Source organism: Mytilus edulis, chromosome 4 (assembly GCF_963676685.1).
Source record: "Mytilus edulis chromosome 4, xbMytEdul2.2, whole genome shotgun sequence".
Lineage (NCBI taxonomy): Eukaryota > Metazoa > Mollusca > Bivalvia > Mytilida > Mytilidae > Mytilus > Mytilus edulis.
The window spans coordinates 21,003,866-21,023,737 of record NC_092347.1 but is presented as its reverse complement, the minus strand read 5'-3'; the positions used below and the strand labels follow the sequence as shown (position 1 = coordinate 21,023,737).

The 19,872-nt window shown below is 30.4% G+C and overlaps 1 protein-coding gene across 2 annotated transcripts in view; it reads right to left on the bottom strand.

The window, feature by feature from the left end:
- LOC139519192 (dmX-like protein 2) overlaps nt 1-19,872 on the bottom strand; it is a 101,063-nt gene that overhangs the window by 24,929 nt on the left and 56,262 nt on the right. Inside the window, exons 41-47 of one of the 2 annotated variants that reach the window (XM_071311063.1) lie at nt 18,418-18,453; nt 15,063-15,187; nt 14,264-14,417; nt 9,854-9,937; nt 1,819-1,879; nt 1,109-1,239; nt 490-567 (exon numbers count right to left, since the gene is read on the bottom strand). In XM_071311063.1, the coding sequence (XP_071167164.1) occupies nt 490-567; nt 1,109-1,239; nt 1,819-1,879; nt 9,854-9,937; nt 14,264-14,417; nt 15,063-15,187; nt 18,418-18,453 (669 nt within the window). The remainder of the gene's footprint in view (nt 1-489; nt 568-1,108; nt 1,240-1,818; nt 1,880-9,853; nt 9,938-14,263; nt 14,418-15,062; nt 15,188-18,417; nt 18,454-19,872) is intronic. The other variant, XM_071311064.1, reaches the window with a different exon arrangement.

Genomic DNA, 19,872 nt, shown 5'->3' with positions numbered 1-19,872 from the left:
TTGATTTTTTAACTTCAGCATGTTCAAGCTTTCGCATTAAACCAAGCTTATGAAAAAGTTAAATCAATTTTTGATTAGCATACCCATTACATCCAAAGTATTATATATGTAATATACTTGTCAATAAAAAAAAAAAAATCTTCTTGAAATGTTACAAGTCTGTTTAAATCACATCCTGGTAAATATTACAATAGGTACTACTTAAATTTAAGCTGTACTGAATTGTGCTTGTTAAAGGTATTCCTTGGTCAATTTAGCTACAAACATTTATAATTAATAATTTCTATATCTTCTGGTTATTTAACAACAAAATGTCTATTGTCTACATAAGAAAATGCCTGTACCAAGCCAGGAATATGACAGTTGTTATCCATTCATTTGATGTGTATGAGCTTTTGGTTTGGGACTTTCAGTTTTAAATTTTCCATAGAGTTCAGTATTTTTGTGATTTTACTTTTTTTCATGATATGCTCTTGTGATGAATCTTACCATAATAGGCTTGTTAAAGTTACTTCCAAGTCCAACCTGCCAGAGGCATACATCTCCTTCACTGTCACTTACACAACACTGAAAGAAAATGGAACATACACTAATGATATATCAATATTAGGATGGCCAATGCTTGATAAATCTATGTGCAAAAAATGGTCAATGTTTGATAGATCGAGGTGAAAAGATGTTTGACATTTGATAAATTGATGTGAAAAGATGGCCAATGTTTCATCCAATAAATGATTTGCTTTATACATGGCATGATTGCATCTCCCTTCAATGCTTTATCCCCAGAGTTAGAGGTATTGACCATTAACTACTGAACTGTTTGTCTCCCTTCAATGTTTTATCCTCAGAGTTAGAGGTATTGACCATTAACTACTGAACTGTTTGTCTACTTCATGACTTTACAGTGTCATCAAGAAACATCTGCACAAAAATATCTTTTTTTTTTTATGAAAGCTTGTCTATACTTTGATAAACTGAACATATACTTAACTTCTTTCAAAATGGGATAAAATATGGTCTTTTTTACCTTATCAATTTAACCATTCAACATTAATCTATAATTTGTTATAAAATTGATTTCCTTTATCTTTGCCAACAATATTCCTACCTTGTTTCCTTGACTGCTAAACATAACTTTAGTGACTTTAGGGAAAGTTCCTGGCTGTCTAAGCATGGCTAATGGTTGAATATGACCCCATTCATACAATCTAACACTCCCATCTGTACTGCCTGTTAGATCTGTGAAAACAAATATATGGATACCATCAAGATATTGATATTAGCCAAGAGTACAAGAGGTAGTTCTTGACTACTGCCAGTTTGGTAGTATAACCAGTGCTGCAGGTTATCTGGTAAAGAATATATAAAAAGTATTTTAATGAGTAAACTAACAGTTTAAATATTTTGCTATTATTTTTTTGGTGAGTTTGTATCATAACATGTGAAATTTTTACTATAGAACTTGATGACACTGTGTTCTTATGAAAATTTGAAAAGGGTATTTAAAAAATATTCACAATTTTGTTCTTTCGTCCTGCTGGATATTTGTCTCAGTGTCTCAGTTGCAGTGACTGTGTCATACCAAATATTATGTGTGTTCATTGTAATTTCTGCAATGTGAAACCTATATATTTTCACATCAAGAAAAACATACTCCTATACCATGCATACAGCAATGTATGTATATTTTTGTTTGTCTGATAAAATTGAGGAGCACATATTTTACTTTTCTGAGGTTTGTCATATTCAACTCTTAATGACACCAAACAGCCTTAGTAAGCAACCAATTTTCAACATCACACTATAATATAAACGTACAGTGAGGTAGATTTGGATGAGATCCTATCCTTCGAACACCAGCTACAGGTCTTCTCAGAATCTGTCAAGTAGATATAATATGTTATTAGTTCCTGTACAAATTATAATGTTGTATTTAAAGTCAGGTCTGTATCAGGAGATTTTTATTCATATCTTATCATAGTACTTCATGTACTTAGCTTTCAGTGGAGGTACAAATGTAATTGTGATTACTATAGTGATTTAAAGAAATTTACTTGAAATTAACTAATGTCAGCAAATCACATTTTTGTTTTTCACTTCAATTCTGAAGCCAAAAAAATAACCAGTGTAATATATAGAAATTAATCTGAGATATGATATAACTATATACTTAATACCAGACAAAAACCTAATTGAAAAGTTGTTAAACCTGGTTTTACTATTATTGACATACAATTACCTGAGAAAAAGTGTGTAAAAAAAATAATTAATAAAAATAACTATTTCTCAAAAATGTGTTGAAACTTATTTTCTGTAATTTTTTTCACAATATTATCCGCAGTAGTACTCAAATAATAACAGTGCACTATATTGGTCCCTGTCATAAAGTGATTGTTAGTAAGCACTATATTCATACTGGATTGTTAGAGTTAAACATAATTAATGAATTTAAAGATTGATTTTTAATCTAACCTAACTATGGAATACTGCTATCTTGTGAAAATATTACTTTCAATTAATAATTCAAGCATCAACATATAAAAACAACAACTAACTAATATTAGATATTAAACTATATGTTTCAAGAATGCTATTACTAAAAAAAATAATTACTATTCAAAAGTATAATATGAAACCATTTTTCATGAATTTATAAAAAGCTTCCACCTAAAAAACAGTCCTTCATTTATTATTTTTTTTAAAGGGATGTAAAAAAATGTAACTAATTCTGGATATTCCAAATTTGGAGAGGACACAATGAAAAATAACAGTGGCATTCTCCTGACATCCCCAAATAGATGACAAACCAAATTACACTTAATGACAGGTCAAACACAGTATACCCTGAGCAACTTTATAATGTGAGGTAGGATAAATGAATGTTTGATTGTTAGCAAATAATTATCTAGCGGTAAATTTTTCAGGCATATGATATTCAGAAGTATACCTTATAATAAAATATAAATTGACATGTCATCTCAATAACAGGCAAATCTCTTGCTTATCAGAGAACTTTTCTTTGAGGGTTTTTGAGAGGTGATTGATGGTTTGAATTTATGGGGATGTTTGGGACTGATATTATTGATATTTCAGACTGTTTTGGGGTGATGCTGTGAATAAAAGAAAGTTTGTCTCTCAAGTGTAAATCTGCAGAAATGTTAAGGTCTGATTGTAAATAATTTAAAAAGTGTTTTGATCCCATGCAGTGAATTTTCATGGATGTTTGAGGATAAAACTGTGATTTTCTGTAATGAACAATATCAAAATAACTTCCACATGCAGAGTTAATGCCCATATAAGGCTATTTACAAAACGTGACTAACTGTTTATTGACCTTCAGGATATTTTGTTTTGTATATTTTTTCTCTATTTTATACCATATTGACATACTGGTACTGAATAATTGATTGATATGTTTTTGATTGCTTAACCCTAGTATATACTAATGTATGCAACCACCTCCAACTGCAGTATAACTTTCAACATTAAATACTTTCTTTTTGTCTACAATAACTCTAGCATGAATTAAGCATGTTTCAGATGATCTGAAAGATGTATTGGACTTTTGTACTTTTATGTAAACTGTAAACATGGCTTCAAGGGGGTGTAGTGCCCATGACTTCAAGGAGATGTGAAGTCAATGGAACGACTAAAGTTCATGATTTGTCCCCACAAGGGGTTTCATGTTATGTCATCACAATAAAAAAAAAAAAAAAAATCATATAACAATCTTATGATGTAAAACAATAAGACAATAGAAATATACTGAACAAGTTCAAGTTCCTTAACTAATCCTAAAAAATATGATTTTAACAATTAAAGAAATAATAAAATAGAATAGGTTTGCTTTTTTGAAAGTACAGAAGTAGTGACTATTTCTCAGATATGTACATCATACATGTTTTCATATTTCAAGTCTACAGTTGACGTTCAATGAAACATTTACCTCAGATTAACCAATTAGTTTGAGAGAATGAATTAAATTTGTTGTATACATGATACATGTATTATTGAGTATTTGTAATCCTGATATCACTGTATCATTTTTTTTAAAGTTGAAAGCAAATGTGATAGATTGCAGATTGAATTTAATTTTACACATTTCATTCTTGGAACAACAATTAAAATGAATTATAGTATAATGAATCAGTGCATGACAAAAATGATATTAAAACAAATCAAATTAAGAAAAATTTACATTTGTAAATGAAGAATCATAAGTGTTATAACCTTGTTAGTACACACCTTTCAATGGTTTAAAAATAATTGTTTTTAAAAATATACTACGAAACAGAAGATTAAAGGTGAAAACAGGTAAAAAATATTCTGCACATTTATCACTTCAGGAACGTGTGATCTGCAGTGACAATATTTTTAATACATATTTTTGTAGTTATACAAGATGTTTCTAATAAGAACACACAGAGGTTCCCCAGTTTTTCTATTAAAACTTTCTATACGACATGGAGTATATTTAAACATGATTATTACTTTATATTATTCAAATATTTTACTTTTGTGTAGTGTTCCAAGAGTCAAGAGTAAGAATCAACTTTACCCAATCAATCCTGCAAGTCATTATCTGTTATTGTGAAATGTTTTATGTTATTTTGTAATGTTTTATGCTATTGTGAAGTGTTTTATGTTATTTTGTAATGTTTTATGCTATTGTGTAATGTTTTATGTTATTGTGTAATGTTCATGTTTTAGGCTATTGTGTAATGTTTTATGCTATTGTGTAATGTTCATGTTTTAGGCTATTGTGTAATGTTTTATGCTATTGTGTAATGTTCATGTTTTAGGCTATTGTGTAATGTTTTATGTTATTGTGTAATGTTCATGTTATATGTTTTGTGTGGTGTTCTATGTTACTGTGTAATGTTTTGTGTTACTGTGTAAAGTTTTCTGTTATTGTGTAATGTTTAATGTAACTGTATAGTGTTTTATGGTATTGTGTAATGTTTAATGTAACTGTATAGTGTTTTATGGTATTGTGTAATGTTTAATGTAACTGTATAGTGTTTTATGGTATTGTGTAATGTTTTATGTTTTTGTGTAATGTTTTATGTTTTTGTGTAATGTTTTATGTTATTGTGTAATGTTTTATGTTTTTGTGTAATGTTTTATGTTATTGTGTAATGTTTTATGTTTTTCTGTAATGTTTTATGTTTTTGTGTAAAGTTTTCTGTTATTGTGTAATGTTTTCTGTTTTTGTGTAATGTTTTATGTTATTGTGTAATGTTTTATGTTTTTGTGTAATGTTTTATGTTTTTGTGTAAAGTTTTCTGTTATTGTGTAATGTTTTATGTTCTTGTGTAATGTTTTATGTTATTGTGTAATGTTTTATGTTTTTGTGTAAAGTTTTCTGTTATTGTGTAATGTTTTATGGTATTGTGTAATGTTTTATGTTACTGTGTAATGTTTAATGTAACTGTATAGTGTTTTATGTTACTGTGTAATGTTTTATGTTATTGTGTAATGTTTTATGTTCTTGTGTAATGTTTTATGTTATTGTGTAATGTTTTATGTTTTTGTGTAAAGTTTTCTGTTATTGTGTAATGTTTTATGTTATTGTGTAATGTTTTATGTTACTGTGTAATGTTTTATGTTACTGTGTAATGTTTTATGTTACTGTGTAATGTTTTATGTTACTGTGTAATGTTTTATGTAACTGTGCATTTTGTGTTATTGTGTAATGTTTTCTGTTATTGTGTAATGTTTTATGTTACTGTGTAATGTTTTATGTTACTGTGTAATGTTTTATGTTACTGTGTAATGTTTTATGTAACTGTGCATTTTATGTTATTGTGTAATGTTTTCTGTTATTGTGTAATGTTTTATGTTACTGTGTAATGTTTTATGTTACTGTGTAATGTTTTATGTAACTGTATAGTGTTTTATGTTACTGTGTAATGTTTTATGTTACTGTGTAATGTTTTATGTAACTGTGTAATGTTTTATGTAACTGTGCATTTTGTGTTATTGTGTAATGTTTTATGGTATTGTGTAAATTTTGATGTTAATGTGTAATGTTAGCCTAGTTACACTACCAGTTAGTTTTGTTAATAAATTGATAATTAATAAAGGTACTTACAACCAATGGTTCAGGATAATGGTTTGATATCTAAACATACAACTTGTATCTTAGGACAACTTAAAATTGTGTGAATGATTATACAACTTATAACTTAGGACAATTCAACATTTTGAGAAAGTTTTTATAACATAAGAATACTCAATGATAAATTTTGTTGAATAAGTTGGCATTTATCCACTAACCAAATAACTTATGCCAAGAAAAGCTTTGTTGTAAGTTTTAACATTTATAACAATAATAGGTGTAAATAGGACTTTTGTGATGCTTTGATCACACATATACCATGTATACATTGCATGTTCCATGTCCTACAAAATCTAGCATTTAAACCCTAATGATGTTATTATTGTTTGACGTAAATTTTACATTGAGGTTCTGAAAAAGGAAATCACCAATTCACCAACATTCCAACTGACTCCATTTTCAGAAAACGAAATCTGTAACAAACATAAACTTTTAGCCACCGCTTTACAAGCAGAGCCAAATACAATGAAAGTCCCAACTATGTATTGGCTTCCGAAGCTACATAAAACCCCTTACAAATATAGATTTATTTCGTCTTCAAGCCATTCTTCAACTACTAAATTGTCTATTCTTCTTACCAGCACACTTGGTACAATTAAAAACCTGATAATAAATTGTTCAAATAAGGCCTTCGAAAATAGTGGAATAAATTACTTTTGGAGTGTCAAGAACTCGTTGGAAGTACTTGATAAATTGCATGCTTATATTGGTGATTTTGAATCTGTTCAAAGTTTTGATTTTTCTACCCTGTATACCACATTGCCTCACATTCTCATTAAGAAAAAATTCACACACCTAATTAAATGGGCATTCAAAAAATCAGAATGTGAATATATATGTTCAAACTCTTTTAGGTCATTTTTTAGTAGCAATAAACAAAAAAACTATGTTAATTGGACATGCTTTGATACTATATATGCCCTTGAATTTTTACTAGATAACATTTTTGTTCGCTTTGGGGATTCCGTATATCGTCAGATTATCGGAATTCCAATGGGGACTAACTGTGCACCACTTATTGCTGACCTGTTTTTGTATTGTTATGAGTTACAATTTATGACAAAAATAAGCAAAGACCCATCGAAACAACATCTGATAAACAAATTTAATAATACTTTTAGATATTTGGATGATATTTTGGCTCCCAATAATGACGACTTCAGTATGTATATTAATGAAATTTATCCTGTTGAACTTACTTTAAATAAAGCTTATACTAACAATGACCACTGCCCTTTTCTCGATCTTGATATCTATATCACTAAGGGAAAGCTGAATACTAAAATTTATGATAAAAGGGATGATTTTTCATTTCCTATCGTTAATTATCCGTTTTTAGATGGTGACGTTCCCTTGTCACCATCTTACGGTGTTTATTTATCTCAACTTGTACGATTCGCTCGTGTATGTAACAATGTTTTAGATTTTAACGAGAGAAATTTATGTATTACTGAAAAATTATTACACCAGGGTTTTCGATATCACAAACTAGTCAAAACATTTACTAAATTTTATCATCGGTATAAAGACATCATTCGTAAATACAGCTCAACATGCAGACTTCTAATACGTTCAGGTATTTCACATCCAATTTTTTATGGAAATATTCTTTATAAAGCACAAAGGTGTCAGTATTCACCTCAGAAACTTGCAAAACCTTTGAATAGACTTATTAAGAAGGGATATAATTACGATACTTTTGTCAAGTCATTAAAGATTGCATATTTTGGCGTTAATATTGAGTCACTGATAAGGTCTTTGCTTCGGAACTAAACACATTTATTCTAAAAACAGTTGTTGGCATGACACGGGTTATGTTCTTCTCATATATGTTATGATGGTATGATACTAAACCCCTAACGGGAAGGATTGTGCCTGATGTTCATATGATGAAATCATAATCTTTCAGTCAGTTTAATTGAAGTCTGGAGCTGGCATGTCAGTTAAATGCTAGTAGTCTGTTGTTATTTATGTCTTATTGTCATTTTGTTTATTTTCTTTGGTTACATCTTCTGACATCAGACTCGGACTTCTCTTGAACTGAATTTTAATGTGCGTATTGTTATGCGTTTACTTTTCTACATTGGTTAGAGGTATAGGGGGAGGGTTGAGATCTCACAAACATGTTTAACCCCGCCGCATTTTTGCGCCTGTCCCAAGTCAGGAGCCTCTGGCCTTTGTTAGTCTTGTATTATTTTAATTTTAGTTTCTTGTGTACAATTTGGAAATTAGTATGGCGTTCATTATCACTGGACTAGTATATATTTGTTTAGGGGCCAGCTGAGGGACGCCTCCGGGTGCGGGAATTTCTCGCTACATTGAAGACCTGTTGGTGACACTCTGCTGTTGTTTTTTATTTGGTCGGGTTGTTGTCTCTCTGACACATTCCCCATTTCCATTCTCAATTTTATAAGCCCTTTTATTTTGCTCCTCCCTTTTTGTTATCAATTGCAGCTGTAGTTTTGCTACCATGTTCATGCACACACATTACTTTCCATTCAATCTCTAGGTTCACGTTTAGATTAATTCACTCTAGTTTGATTCAAACTCTTCAAGAAAGGATTATATAATTCTGTTTAGTCATTTTGTAAATAAATATTTTAAAAGTATTTGTTTTATAAAATGTTTTAAAATATATGTTTAGTTAAATTCTTAATCATGACAGTGATTTGATTACACTGAACTCATGGCATATTGTAAAAAAAAATTTGGTAAACAAGTCTAACCTATAGTTTGACACAAACTTGACAAAAATTACTTAGATTATTTAAAAGCAGAAAAGTGAATAAATTCCTTGACCTATCCTCAAATAGATCCTAATTTTCCTCAAATAGATCCTAATTTTCCTCAAATAGATCCTAATTTTCCTCAAATAGATTCTAATATTCCTCATATAGAATCTTATTTTCCTCAAATAGAAAATAATGGTCCTTAAATAGATTCTAATATTCCTCCAATAGATTTGATGTGTTAATTGAACAAGTAAACAAGATAATCATTGTTGTTTAGTTTAACCTGAAGAATCCTTGAATACTCTCCTTCACCTATCCTCCTACAGTTTCTATATAGATATCAACAAAAGGTCATGGAGAGAAACTGTCTGGTCATATTATAGAAACTATTTTTGTCTGCATTTAAATTATTCAGAAAGTAAATTAAAAAAAAAGGTCAATATCATGGGGAGAAACTGTCTGGTCATATTATAGAAACTATTTTTGTCTGCATTTAAATTATTCAGAAAGTAAATTAAAAAAAAATGTGGTGTTTTTTATAATTCCTTTATGATTCTATTGTACTTAATTCATTTCTAATTCAACTCCATAGAAATTTATATTTACGAACTATTTATAATATATCAATAACTAAATTTTATTTACATAGAAATGTATATGCATTTGTATTGGCAAGTCATTAAATTCAAAAATGACAAATGCAACTATAATCTCTAACTGCATTACTATAATTAGTTTGAATTTAAATTTCTGATGTTTTGGAGGCAAAATATGGAAACTGCTTAGAGAGTTGTCTCCCATTCTATGATATCTAAAAAGTAATGTATTCAGACACAACAAAAATCTAATGAAAAGAAAACTAACTTAATGTAGTACATTGAAACAAATGTGATAAATTGACAATTTGTACAACATTTTTAAGTTGATAAAATGACAAATTGTACAACATTTTTAAGCTCACACTGACAACAACATTCTACCACATTACAACAAAATTTACCGTTTTTAGCAGACGACGACTTCTGTCCAAAATTTTTTGTGAGAATTGTGGATTGGTTATCCCTGGTATATGTATACTTTTACCCTAAATAGCCAATCAATATTTTAATGATTTCAGTAACAAAACAGAATCAATGCTATCTATTTGTAAAATTAGGATTAGATCCATTGAATTAAGTTACCAATGGCAATGTGTAATGCAGACAATCAGAATAAATGATCAAATAGGATCAGGACACATTCTTTACAATTGTCTTTATTTAATAAGCTCTAGCATCTACAGTGGTAATTGTTTTTTAAGTGCTATCCATGATACATTTATCCCACCATAAATTCCAGGCTGTAAGCATAGACTTCTCATATTTTTAATCAATTTCACCAACTCTAACTTATTGATTTCTTCTACATCCGCTTTATGATCAATAATTGCAAGCATATGTTTAACAAATCGCAATCCATCTGATGTCAAGTTTATTTGCATAAAATAGACTACAGGCTCCCAAGAGCCTGTGTCGCTCACCTTGGTCTATGTGCATATCAAACAAAGAACACAGATGGATTCAAGACAAAATTGTGTTTTGGTGACAATGATGTGTTTTGTAGATCTTACTTAATTGAAAATTTTTGCTGCTTACAATTATCGCTATCTATAATGAACTTGGACCAGTTGCTACTGGGGGAAATATTTTACAAAAATTTACAAAATTGACTATAAAAGGCAATAACTCCTTAATGGGTGAAATAACCATTTTGGTCATGTTGACTTATTTGTAGGTCTTACTTTGCTGTACATTATTGCTGTTTACAGTGAATCTCTATCTATAATAATATTCAAGATATTAAGCAAGAGCTGCAAAAATTTCTTAAATTACCAATTCAGGGGTAGCAAACCAACAACAGGTTGCCTGATTGGTCTGAAAATTTCAGGGCAGAAAGATCTTCCCCTAATGCACAGTTTTATCTCGTCAGATTTGTTTCAGAGATATGAGCCAAAAACTGCATTTTACCCTATGTACTATTTTTAGCCATGTCAGCCATCTTGGTTTGGGGGCAAGGTATCGGACACATTTTTTAAACATGATACACTAGTGATGATTGTGGACAAGTTTCGTCTCAGTAGTTTCAGAGGAGAAGATTTTTGTAAAAGATTACAAAAATTTCAAAAAATTGTTAAAAATTTATTATAAAGGGCAATAACTCCTTAGGGGGCAAACTGACCATTTTGGTCAGTGTGACTTATTTGTAGATCTTACTTTGCTGAACATTATTGCTGTATACAGTTTATCTCTTTCTATAATAATATATAAAGATAATAACAAAAAACGGCAAAATTTTCTTACAATTACCGATTCAGGGGCAGCAACCCAACAACAGGTTGTCTGATTCAACTGAAAATTTCAGGGTAGATAGATCTTGACCTTTTCAACCATTTTACTACATGTCAGATTTGCTCTAAATGCTATGGTTTCAGAGATATTACCAAAATCTACATTTTACCCCTATGTTCTATTTTTAGCCATGGTGTCCATCTCGGTTGGTTGGCCAAGGCATTGGACACATTTTTTAAACTAGATACCCCAATGATGATTGTGGCTAACTTTGGTTAAATTTGGCCCAATTGTTTTAGGAGAAGATTTTTGTAAAAGTTAACGACAACGGACGAGGGACGCCAAGTGATGAGAAAAGCTCACTAAAAAGGCATATTTTTTCAGACGTGAAGAAGACGAAAGAGTCAATAGAATATAGAAATAGTACATTCACATGGTATCAGAGAATTTAATTAAGACAGCCATTAGAAGAGTGGTTTCAGAGGATATATTCCAGACACACAGCCAACATGGTTTCAAGCAGACATCTAAGTAGAGTGGTTTCAGATGATTTATGCTACACAGACACTTTTAACTAGTCTTTACAGAGAAGATATGCTAGACATCACATAAGCATGGTTTCAAAAGATATGTGACAGACATTCACAGCTAAATTGGTATCAAAGGAGACATTTAGACACATTACCATTTTGGTTTCAGAGGATGTGTGCTAGACAGATGCAAGTACAGGGATTTCACAGTAGCAATGCTAGACACAAAGTCAATATGGTTTCACTGTATATTGTGAACACTTATAGACTGGTTTTCAAACAGATATACTGGACAGTCAGTAGATTTTAAAGAATGTGCTAAATAGATGATGTAGAGGTTTCAGAGAAAAGACAAACAGTAAGAGTTGTTTCGGAGGAGATGGGTTTATCTTTTACATAACACATTAAAGCATTGATTAATAAAAAACAGGTTTGCAATAAAAACACAGAAGCTAAGCCATGCATGTTTTCTTCCTAAGATGAATTATTTCTTGGTGATATGTTCAACAGTAGGCTTTGTTGAAACATGATGTTTAAAAATGAACTCATACATGAATATCACTTAAATCAATCTTTTAATTTTTAATTTCAAATTACAAGTGTATTATCCTGCTTCTAATGTATCAGTGGCATCCTAAACAAACTTCCATAAAAAAATTGCACAGCTACCTATAGAGACCAGACTACATGTAATATCATTCATTTCCCACTAAAAAGAAATAATCATCCAATATCTCCTTTGTTTCAGGAAATTATTCATGAATTTAATATTGATTGTTAACTTTTTTAACATAACTATTTTAAGTACATAAAGTATGAAATTAAGTATGATAAAATGTCAAACAAAACACCATGAAATAACTTCTTTGACAGATATATGACTAAAACCTTTTCCTCAGAAAGATCTCTCAATTCAGAGATTAGAAAGATGACACCTTTATATGACCTATGAAATTGGCAAGGTGATATTTTTGAAGATCCTGTTTTTTAGACAAAACTGAGTATTGCTTGACTAAAGAGGAGATAGCATGTATTGATACTACTGATGGACTTAGAGCAAAGCTGCACTACTACAAATACTAGCTTACAGAAGGAGTACACATCTATCACTTAAATACTCACTATAGATTTGTTCTATTGGGAAAAATAATATTACTCTTTCCATTGTTTGAAATGTCATTAGTATCATAAAATATTGATTAGGTGAACAAAACAATGTTAACCTTTGGTTCGTTAAACTGTATAACATATGAATCTGATAATTGTTTATTTACACTTTAGCCAGACACAGTATTTATTAGTTGTCTGATTCACTCCTACACATTATTTTTAATCAGCATGATCAGTGTTCTACCCAAATTAAACCTTGAGAATTAATAGTTATCCTATAAGGACGCGGTGTGTCAGTGTAAGATCACCCCGATGGCCGGAGGCCAGAGGGTGATCTAACACTGACACACCAAGTCCGACTGGGATAACTATTTTACATCCCAGCTGTTTTAGATCAGACGAAAAACCATTTACAATTCATAAAATCTAGTTTAGAACGCCACAGAACCATAACAATATACTTTATATATTACTATATGATGTATACCCTTTTTGACCCCCAAACACGATGAGTAGATATCAAACAATGTCAACTCGCCCCACTTGCCAATCGGCCCACGCTATATCGCCACTTTATAAAAATATCGTCCCAATCTTGTTTACCGACTTGCCCCACTTTGAAAAAGTGTAAAATCAAATTGAACAATCAGTCTGAAAACTCACAAATTAACGTAAAAGGTTAAAACCCCACTGAATAAAGGTTTGACAACTCGCCCCACTAATAAAAATATCTTGCTTCCTTTAAGTATGTCAAATTACTATTATTTCGTATCAAGTCGTCCTGGTGTAGTGGTATGTGTCGTGGCTTGATATGCTAAAGGTCTTGAGTTCGAATCCCAGCATATCTACTGGATTTTTTCTACGTGAATTTTGATAGATAGTCTTTTCCGTAAAATTAATTATAAGTTTTATATTGGATTTGACATTCCCGCCAAAATGTTACAGAACAAAGGAAAGCATGCATAACAAAGAAACTCAAACTAGGGTGATCTGGCAGGGGTGATCCGGCTCAGATCACCCCTGTTAGAACAAAGGAGCTGGGATGTAAATGTTAATGAATTTCAGTCTTCAGTTAAAAAATTTAATTTTAGCTTTCATATCATGGTCTCCAAGTTAATAAAAAATCTAAAACTGGTTTATGAAGCCATCTGAAAAGGTTTTACACTTTCCTATCTATATAAATATAATATTTAGCACCCTCAATGTTACCATTAGTATACAACATAATATAAAAGTAATAAGTCACTATCTGTTATTCACAAAACAAATTTATAAGCTTAGAGGTGGTCAGTATCAAATAATTTTGTTTCAAACATTCTTTATGGAACAAGTTTAAATAATCAGATGCAAATCTTCAATTTGAAGTGCAGTCTTCCTTTAAAAGTTATTTTTTAAAAACAAAGTATTTAAAACAATATGTCTAGCTACTGATTGCCTACTAACCATGTTTGTAGATCTCCCTGTCATGGTTGACTGAACACCAGATGTAGGAGTTGAAGCTCCTGTTTGAGGGCTTGAGGTTCCTTGAGACTGTCCATCTGAATGGGTTTGTACTACATAGAAGTCTACAATCTCTCCTGTGGTACCCTGGTCTGGACTGTCAAATGAAATATAAAACAATGATGGTGGGACTAGATTATAGACCAACCCTTTTATAAGGACCAGTCATCTTGGTATCACATCCTGATCTTGGCTGTAATATCAATCAAATAAAAAGAGACATCTTTTTTTTAACAAATTGCTTAGATTGTGGCCATAACAATGCTTAAGGGCAAAGGATACAGTTACAGGGAAGGTAAATGTATAAAATTTTGACCCCATTTATCTCTAAAAGCAGCACATGAAGGTATTTTTTTATGACATGTTTGAGGTGAAAAATAGGTTATATGCATATTCTTGTTCAAAAATCACTGTGGCATCAAAACTTAATAAGATATAATTGTTGGTGGATTAAGTTTCTAATTACACAGACATCATGGATAATATACAGAATTCAATATTTCATAAGGAACAACCATGAAACTAAGGAAAACGCACATGAATTTTTCTGATGTAATGGGTAGCAACGTCTGGGGATTATGGGTTAGCAACACTCAGGGGCTATATGGATACTGTAACGACCTGCGTTAACCAATCAAAATCCTAGAAATATACTAAGCAGGGGATAATTTTAAATAACACGCTATGTTATTTCTTCAATGAAAAAAACCCAATATTACAGTCATTGCTTAATAACACCTACTTTTTAAACTGTTCAATATCCATCTCATTATCATCGTCTAACCAGACTGGTGGGTTGATTACTGGACCAACGTCCAACTCAATGATTTCTTTTTGTGTTGATAATGCCAAACAGTTGGAATTAGCCTGTGAATAAAATATATTTCATTATCAACATGAAATAATAAATTTAGTATTAATAAACAGGCTAAATACAAATTTTTATCCAAAGTTAATGTAAATTGGTTAACTTTTAGAGAGTACCAAAACCCACTTTTAGTTTACCCAACGTCATACTTATAGTGGTGAAGAAAATGTAATTGTAGGAGCAAAATTCACTTATGTAAACAAAAACTTCAGAATTCTCTTGTGTTTTACTTATTGAAGTTCTGGTGAGTTGTCTTTCCATCAATAAAGTGTATCTAGGACAAGTAATCTCTTTGTTACATCAGCTTAATGCATAAGTTTGGCATCTATGAATGAATTAAAGTATCTTATTGTGTTGGTTTTTTTTTTTATATATATCGTGAATTTTGATACGGAAGCCTCACAAATGAAATCATGAATCTAAACAATAAATAAGTTGGATCTGAGTTGGGTGTTTTATTGCAGTTTTCCTTCTGAAGTTCTAGTAAAAAAGCTATTAATCAATTTTTATTATTTAAAATAAATACTTTTTGTCATGGCTACTTGACTTTCAATAATCAAATTAATAGGAAGAAAAACAAAAATTAAACCTTAACAGACAATTGTCTACATGCATTGCACTCAAGGAGAATTATTTAAGATAGCACTTAGCTGTTGGTGTAAAGTGAATCTTTTACATATCTAATAAGGCTCCCTGCTATTTTCACTTTCACATTTTTTTAAAATTTGCAACTACCAATTATATTACATGTATATAAATGCCAAGCAAAACTATTTAAGAACTCCATACTGAAGTTAAACTTATCTTTGATGAAAGTTCTATTGACCTGTCAATTGCATTTTTTTTTACACTTTACATATTAGACTAAAAATATATATTACAATATAAAATAGCAAGGAGAAATTAATTGTAAAAGGGATATCAATGCCCTCAAAGTCTAAACACGTGTCATTGTTTCAATAGATAAGTGAACTAACACAAAATTTAGTCATACATCTTTAGCAAAGAATAAAAAAATTACAAGTAAATTATAAACAAATAAAAATTAAATTATGATTCATGCAAAATATAGTACATGCAAGAATAAATAAAGGAAAAATCTCATGTTCATTTGTCGAATAACATATAAAATTTACTAGTGTCTTTTTTAATCTTCATTTTTTTAAATTTTTTGTATATTCTTTAATGCAACCACCCTTACCAAAAATTAAACCATCAAACCATCCAGAAACAAAATGTCCCACTTACATAAACCACTGGGTATAGTGTCTGTAAGAAGTACTTAGATGTTTTAAACAATATAATAGATTATAACTACACTCCCCTCCCTATCCCAACTATCTAGGAAAAAACTCTGTGACATGCATAAACAATTGATAACACTGTCTGTAAATAGAACTAGATGACATACACAATCTCTCTCAATACAACTTCTCTTCCTTCTTTATCATCTCTAAAAAATGGTATTTATTGTTTTCAAGCAAATATCCTTAAGAAGGGCACAAGCTAATAAAAGTCATTATCAGAGTTTGCACTACATCTTCAAGTTTGTGTACAAAAGAAATACTTCAAAGGAATAAGCATCCCTGGTCTTGCATTCAACGATACATGATAAAACAAATGCAATGAAAGTTTAGCTTAATAGTTTCAAATAAGTTAGGGACTTTAAAGTTCTACATACAAACTTAATGCTCTGATTTGAAAAGTAATTCATAACACTAGGTTTAAGAAAGTATAACGATAATCTAAAAGTTAATTTAAGATTTTATTTTATTTCCAAGCAAGCCATAACATAAGATTTTGCAATTCTTTAACTGTTAAAATGCTTATGCACTTCATATTCTATTGGAAATAGAACATGGCTTTGTTTCTTAGGCGAAAGAAGAGAGTAATACTGGAGTGATCTTATCAATTTCAGCCTTAAAAGAATGATAATATCCAGAAACATAAAAAACAAATACAGTGGAGGATCCAGGGGTTGGACCCCCGTCCCCCTTTTTTTGGATGATCAATGCATTTGAATGAGGACATATGACTGGATCCGCCTCTGAAATGGTTGCTGTGAGAGCTTGTATTGGTAGTATAGGTCATCTTATCCAAATAACAGTTGTTAAATAATTCCTAAATCATGCCACTCTAACATGCAAATATATAAATGTATATAAATAACATCCAGTGTTAAAAAAACCTAATCTACTGCAACAAATATTATTGTGATAATCCTTAGATAAATTTCACAAAGAGATTACATGTATTATTTTTTATACAGAACCCAGGTATTAAGGAGATTAAAGCTGTATTCAATCATTATATCATTAATATTAACTAAATTATTTCACCAGACAAAGGGAAATTAAAGAAAGTGAACTGAACAAAGTAACCTTATCTTGTAATCTTATAAAAATAAGGTTATTTAAAAAAAGAAGATGTGGTATGATTGCCAATGAGACAACTTTAAATAAGTTTGCATTCTTTTAAAAACACTGCTGAGATATAAATGTGTTCAAACCAATAAATAAGATTGGAAATGGAAATGGGGAATGTATCACAGAGACAACAATCCAACCAAAAAGCAGAAAAACAGCCATTGGCCACCAAAGGGTCTTCAATACAGCAAGTAAATCACACACATGGAGGCATGCTTCAGCAACATGATACAGGTTGCTGTACTGATTGTCAACAATAAATCATTCATGTTGATTTAACTTGACTAACTTTTTATTTTTCGTAAATACATTTGAAATGTACTAATACAGACAAGTGATTTGCCAGTTCTCACACCAAATCAAATCATGGTTTTGTACTTTGCCACCTACGAGGGGGGGGGGGATATTAGGACAAACACAGTTACCATGCCATAAGTCCAAGAGATAAAATCACAGAACTTTTGAATGATAATTCATGTGATTAAATATTATGAATGAATATAATTATATACATTTGGTTACTTGGAAGTTATTAGTAATCTTATTTCCTGAAAAGCTGTCTTCTAACAAAACAAAACTGATGGTTGGGAGAATTACCAAGCATGAGCCTAAGAATAGTTTATTTATTCAGAATTGAATTTTATGCATCAACTTTCTTGGTTTTTTTTAGGAAATGGAATCACAAACACAAATGCTGTCACTATGATTACAGAGACTGTGGTCTACTTTGGGTAGGAGATTAGTGTGAACAGGTTATACATGTTAGTTAATAATAGCATTAATGTGCAGTGCAAATTACATACTGTTTTCAAATCTTCTTTTTCAAAATGGAAGAGATTCTGACAAGAGATATGAATTCACCATATCAGAATTCAAATGAATAAATGACACAAAATAGATTTTTACTAACACATCATTTAGAAAATATGAAATGCTCTGTCAAAATGAAATCTTTGTTCCAACTGCTTTGTATCAGAGTTATCTAGTTTTAACAGTAAAAAAAAATCACTTAAAATTCTGGTGTTTTAATCTTCCCTAAATGCATGAAGACAAGTTTCACGATCATGCAAGAGGAATTAGGTAAATTTGTAAACATTTAAAGCAGATCAGATGTTAAATTTTGATTTATAATATTATTACAACTGTTTTTACTAATGCAGATTATTATTACTTTGTTTAATTTTTTAAACAAAGCTTTTTGTAGGGAGTTCAATGAAACTTTACATGATTTTGATGGGTACACAGAAAATGAGTATTTTGACACAATATCATATTTATTTTCTGAAAGGATTTATTACAAGGGCTATCTTCTCATATTTTCTTATAAAATTTTTATTGTTTGGTTCTATTAACAGAGAAGATGTGTTTTTTTCCTTGTATAATCTATAAATAACAATTCAACACAACCTTAAGCTTGAACCAGATGCTCCGCAGGGCACAGCTTTATACGACGGCAGAGGTTTAACCATGAACAGTTGGGGCTAGTATGGACACAACATTCAAGCTGGACACAGCTCAGAATTTGGATTGTGATTAAATAGTTGACACAGCATAGGTTTCTGATTATGCTGTTGAATATTAATCCCCTCAAAAAAACAAATATGTGAAGAAATTTTCTTTTTAATTTCTGAAATCTAAAATGAGAAAAATTGTACCCCTCCCCATATTCCTGTATTCCAAAAATAATCTCAATTAAAATTTCTAATGGAATTAGAAACAATAAATATTTATTTAAATACATCATAAAATATTAAAATATAAAATGTCATACAGTCATGCCTCATGGTTAAAATTAATAATAACTCTAATTTTTTTTACAGCTAATCATCTCAAGACAATCATCATTTCTTAATACATAATTTTAAAGCAGTGTAAGGGAGGTAATCAAACAAATATAAATATATATATATATATATAAAACAGTATTCTTTAAATAGAATTAGATTACCTCCCTTATACTGCTAAGTCTGCTTTTAAATTGTCTAAATTGTCCTTTAACCAGAAAAACCCTTGTTTTTCCCCTTTTTGTTGTCCCTATTTGCTAAATGATTTGAGCCATAACCCCTCCATAACAATCCCTTTGTAGTATAGGTACTTGTGGTATAATTTCAGAGAGATTTATACACTTAAACACAAGTTATTGACTAAAAACTACAAAAATGCTTATTTGGGCCTCTTTTTGGGCCCCCAACTAAATGAAACACCCCTTGGTGGAAACCCCCCTTGGAGCAAGAACCCCAAAACTCAATTCCAGCCTT